This window comes from Elephantulus edwardii, unplaced genomic scaffold (genome assembly GCF_000299155.1).
Source record: "Elephantulus edwardii isolate Elephantulus edwardi_28Jun2011 unplaced genomic scaffold, EleEdw1.0 scaffold00014, whole genome shotgun sequence".
Classification (NCBI taxonomy): Eukaryota; Metazoa; Chordata; class Mammalia; order Macroscelidea; family Macroscelididae; genus Elephantulus; species Elephantulus edwardii.
The window spans coordinates 29,330,260-29,335,850 of record NW_006399764.1 but is presented as its reverse complement, the minus strand read 5'-3'; the positions used below and the strand labels follow the sequence as shown (position 1 = coordinate 29,335,850).

Here is a 5,591-nt window from a genome sequence, read left to right as displayed (position 1 = left end):
CTCATCCTTACATCCTGTACCCCATGTCAGACCCCCATGCTCTGTCCTCACAGCCTGTCCCCCCATGTCCTATCCCCACACCCTATCCTCCCCCGTCCCATCCTTACATCCTGTTCCCCATGTCCTATTCCCCACACCCCATCCTCCCATGTCCTGTCCCCACATCACAACCGTATATCCCGTTTCCCCACACCCCATCCTCACAGCCTGTCCCCCCACGCTCCGCCCCCCCATGTCCTGTCCCCACCTCCATCTTCACACATCCCATCCTCACAGCCTGTCCGGCCACGTTCTCTCGCCCCATGTCCTGTCCCCACACCTCATCCCCCCACGTCCCATCCTTAAATCCTGTCTCCTCACATTCTCTCCCCCAATATCCTGTCCCCACACTTCATCCTCCCACTTCCCGTGCTCACATCCTATCCCCCCACATTCTGTACCCCCATGTCCTTTCCCCACATCCCATCCCGCCACCCTATAATCCCACATTCCATCCCCCTATAACCCATCCCTCCCACATTGCATCCTACATCCCATCCCCCCATGTCCTGTCCCCACATCCCTTCCCCCCATGTCCTGTCCCCACATCCTGTCCCCCACACCGCATCCTCCCACATCCCGTCCCCACTCCCTATCCCCCCATGTCCTGTACCTATATATTCTGTCCCCGCCCATCCCATCTCCACACTCCATCTCACCATTCCCACCCCCGTCCTCACCCTGCTGCCAGGCCCTTTCTAATGGGAATGCAAACACAACATTTGTTAATATTACATTACAGACAGAGCTGCATGAGTTACAACCATGACTGTGGACTTTGTTTATTGCCTTTTTTTAATAGTCTTCAAATATGAAAGAATACTACACTCAGCTCCCTTTTTCATCTTCCCATGGACTGACTTACAAATGTGTTTTTCTCTGTGGATGGTTAATATTTTATATCCCTAACACCAGGGTGTTGAACGAGTGAGAAAAAGTGTTCTGGTTTTTCTGAGTTGAGTTTCTGTTTAAGATGCCGGTTACAGAGAATCCAAATGAACTTTGCAAGTGCCCAGAGGTATTGTTTATTCTTAATTTGTCTAGCGAAATAGACGCAGCCAATGACTAGCCATTTCACAGTCCTTCCATTTATGACTCCACATCCATGGTGACATTCTTCAAGCTGTACCAATATTTCCTCTGTCCTTTTTCAAATTATTCCACCAACATGATCTTAGACTCACTAAGCTAACTCACCTTTCAAGTTGCCATCGACAGTTTAAGCTCATGTAGATCTTGGTTTTTGGACTTTGTTTATTGCCTTTTTTATTTTTAATAATCTTGAAATAATGATCAAGAAAAAACAGGCATAACGAAGTCTTTTTTGGTTCAGAGAAGGCTTCAAGAAACTGTTTTGGTTCAAAAGGTTAAGTTTTGGTATAGGTGCTGCCAAAGCAAACACAAAAACATAAAGTTTTCAAGATGATCTCAGGGCGATAGTTTTAAAGGCTCCACAAAGTCAGTTTCAGTTGAGACTTTGATAGTCTGTTTGCAGTTCTCCTCCTCTTTTGATCTGGGGTTGTCTGTGGGTTCTTTAATCAAACTGGTCATTAATAGTAGCAGGGCACCATCCGTTCCTCCTGCTGTCATGACAGAGGAGGCAGCCATACGTGGATTCCGTTCCAATAGAGGTGATGTTTTTAATAAGTGGAAAAACCAAGCACCGTTTCTGAGGTGGACCCTGAAACGCATTTTCTTGGATCTTAGCATTTCCGATGGTTTGACCGCACAGATCAGTGTCAGCCTATGACTGATGAAGTCTTGCTTGAGGTCATGTAGCAAGTAAAGGGCAGAGTCAGAATTCAATTGCAAATATATCTGAAATTTCTAACATGCTGTTGTTAACTATCTAGGCCCAAGGTAGGGCCTCTAGAGACCGGTCCTTGGAGAAGGACATCATGCTTGGGAGGGTGGAAGGACGGCGCAGGAGGGGAAGGCCCTCTATGAGGTGGACTGATTCAGTGACTGAGATAATTGGAATGGGAGTGTCAGAGACAGTGTGATTGGCACAGGACAGAGCAGAGTTTAGGGCTGTTGTGCATAGGGTCGCTATGAGTCGCAAGCAACTCGATGGCACATAACAACAACAACAACAAGATCTGAAGTGCCCTCCTCTCCAGCCACTGTCCAGGGAAATACAGCTCTTGCCACTAGCTCAGTCCAGAGGGCAAGGGAAGGATCGCCTGACCCCTCAGAGCACGTGCCCACCGGCTTGTGCCTGCCCTCCCAGCCTGGCGGGATCTTTTCACAATCACGGCCTCTCCAGCCTTCACCGTTGACACAGGCGTTTCCTAATGCACTTAGGACGCTGCGCTCGCTTTGGGAGACGTGCCAGCGAGTAGACATCAGATGTGTGGTTTGTCTGTCTCCCATGAATCTTCTGAAGCTCATCGCTGAAAATAGAAATGATTGCTGTCTGTCTCGGCCGTGCTGTAAGCGCGATACCACAAGTGGGTGGTTTTAAAGAATGGAAATGTATGATGTCAGCGTTGACGAGGTTACTGATCCCCACCCAGGACATCTGCTCTGGAGGACGCTTGTGTACGCGCTCGCTCCTGGGCTCTGTCTCTCTCAGGAGGTCCTTGTCTCACGCTCCTCAGCCTCCGTCGCCCCAGCATCCCTCACAGTCTTCACGCGACAGCCGTCACCCCCTTTCTGTGCACGTCTTTGTGTCTACGATGTCTTTGTAAGACATATGCAGGTTTAAGTCCAGCCCCCACGGGTTCTGCTTCTGTAACGTGACATGAGATTCCATCGTGTTAGACCAGGACGGTGTGGTGCCTCACGTGACATCACAGGCATGGAGGCTACGGTTCAAATAGGTCTTTTGTCATTCTGGAAGGCAGTTTGGCACTTCCTAAAAAAGCTGAACACAGAAATTCCTTATGACCCAGCTATCCCACTACTTGGAATATACCCTGAGAATATGAGAACTGAGGCACAGAGATTTGTACATCAGTGTTCATAGCGGCATTATTCACCATTGCAAGGACATGAGAACAGCCCAGATGTCCAACCACAAATCAATGGACTGAGAAATTATAATACATTCACACAATGGAATACTATGCAGCACGCAGGAGCAATGATTTTGTAAATTATTACCTAATTTGGGAGGGACTGGAGAGCATTATGCTGAGTGAACTAACTCAGTCCCACGAGGATAAATATTGTATAAAACCATTCCTGTAGAATGAGGATAAGGATCCCAGAGGGGTGGGAGAGGCTGGAAGCAGAGGGATGAGGATGTGAGGGGGCAAGGGGAGACTAATCACGGTGTTGTATAATTTTATGGGTGGGTAGGATGCAGGAAACTGAAAAAAAAAATCTTAGAAAACAATGTATTCAAATTTTGTAAATAAACTAGTATAAAATTTTAAAATAATTTAGGAAAGCAATAAAGTTTATGAATCAGAAAAAAAAATAGATCTGTTGTAGGGATACGTTTTGGTGCAGGGAGCCTCGGTGGTCCAGATGGCTATGCATTCTGTACTAAGAGGTTGGAGAAGTCACCTAGCAGTTCTGAGGGAGAAAGATCAGTGATCTGGCCCCTTAAAGAGTCGTGGTGGTGGTTGTTGTTGCGTACCATTGAGTAGGAACTAACCCATGGCTGACCCTCCAGCAGGTTTTCAGAGGCTGTAAATCACACTGGAGGAGAGTGTCGATCCTTCTCCCACAAAGCGCCTGGTGGATTCGAACCATATACCTTTGTGCTGTCACCGCAGCCCCTTACCAATAGGCCACCAGAGCTTACAGCCTAGGAGCCCTTCTGAGGCCGTTTGACCCTGTTACATGGGGTCATGATGAGTCTGAACCGGCCCGGCAGCACCAGCAACATCACAGTTCAGTCCATCACCATTGTCCACAAGCCTTTCATCCCCAAATGAACATGAGTGACACTCCAGCATGGACTGTGGTTGTCACTCTGGGATTTCCAGTCAGGAGCCTTTGAGTTGAAAATCAAAATGAAGATCTAGGGGAGCTCTGGTGGCCTAGTGGCAAGAAGCTGCACTGCAATCCCAGAGATATGTGGTTCAAATCCACCAGATGCACTGCCGGAAAAGGAGGGGCAATCTCCTCCTGTACCTGTCACATCTAATTTGATGGTACAGACACACACAAAATAATAAAATTTAAAAAAAAAAAATGAAGATCTCTGGCATTGAGACGGTGCTGACCGCTGGCGGCCCTCCGTGGCCCCCACACGTTTCTGTGACTCTCGTCCTTCCACGGAGTGGCTGTCAGGCCCAAACCTCTGACGTTTCAGTTAGCAGCCCAGCACGTAGCCCACCATGCAACAGGACTCCTCAGTTCATTTACCCACTGCCGTGGAGTCAACTTCAATTCACAGCAAACCTCCGTGGGGTTTCCGAGGCTGTAAGACTTTGCAGGCGCTCACTCACTGTCCACCTACCGAGAAGCCGCTTGTGGACTCAAAGGACAGCCTTTTAGGTAACAGTCCTGTCGGAACATGCCACACCCCAGGGCTCTTTCCCTTCAGATTGTTCTTATTGTTCGAGGCTGTTAGGTCAGCTACAGCTAATAGCCGCCCTGTGAACAGTACAGCCCTGAACCCAGCGCCATCCGCCACCGTCCTAAGCTCCACCGTGCGTAGGTCCATGGTATAGTCACCACGTCAGTCCATCTTATTGAGGGTCTTCCTCTCTTTGCCCCTCTGCCTTTCCCAGCATCTAAAGACTGACCCCTCCTGACAGCGTGCCCACAGTATGTGAGACAAAGTCTCCGCATCCTGGCCTCCCCGAGCACCCTGGCTGCCCTTCCTCTTAAGACCCACTTGTTTGTTCTTTGGGCAGCGTCTCCAGCTCCACAGCCCAAAGGCATCGAATCTCTTCAGTCGTCTTTATTCATTGTCTAACTTTCACATGTGTGTGGAGCAACCGAAAAATACCATGGCTTGAATCAGGGGCACCTTGGTTTTAAAATGTATTCCCTTTGCTCTTTGGGACTTTAAAGAGGTCCTTGACAGTAGGCTTGCCCAATCCAACTCATCTTTGGATTTCTTGACTGCTGCTTCCAGGGTGTTGATTGTGGTTCCAAGAAAGTGAAATCAGTCTTTTCTGCACCCTCACAATCTTATCTCCCTCCCTGGGGTCCTTCCACCTCCTCAAGGGATAAAGAACCTTGGCAAGTTAACCATTTGTAAAACGTGATCTCTTCCCCACACCCACCGTGTGTCATTGGTGTCTTGTCCTTGGATATGATTTGATCTTATTCCATTTCCTCTATTTCTATTTTAGGAACAGTCAGAAGCGACCGGAACAGATGACGAGTGACCACCGCTGGGGGACCCTCCTTCCCTGGTAGAACTGACCCCGCCTCTCCTCCCCTCCCCTCCCCCATTTCGACCCAGTGAGTGCATTTTGTCCTACGGTCACTGGGCCATTTCTATATTATCATCATCTTAAAACTAGCTTTAGAATAGTGCCAGACGAACATATGATATCATGGTGTAAAAAAAAAAAAAAATACGCACGCACGCACACATGCAAATATTTGTAACATATTGTGACCAAATGGGCCTCAAAGATTCA

The 5,591-nt window shown here is 48.3% G+C and overlaps 1 protein-coding gene across 3 annotated transcripts in view; it reads left to right on the top strand.

Moving 5' to 3' along the window:
• The window catches only part of SMARCA2 (SWI/SNF related, matrix associated, actin dependent regulator of chromatin, subfamily a, member 2), a 191,004-nt gene extending 185,671 nt beyond the window's left edge, over positions 1 to 5,333 (top strand). For all 3 annotated transcript variants that reach the window (XM_006881321.1, XM_006881320.1, XM_006881322.1), the window contains one exon: positions 5,298 to 5,333. In XM_006881321.1, coding sequence (XP_006881383.1) covers positions 5,298 to 5,333 — 36 coding nt within the window. The remainder of the gene's footprint in view (positions 1 to 5,297) is intronic.
• The last annotated feature ends 258 nt before the right edge of the window (positions 5,334 to 5,591 follow it).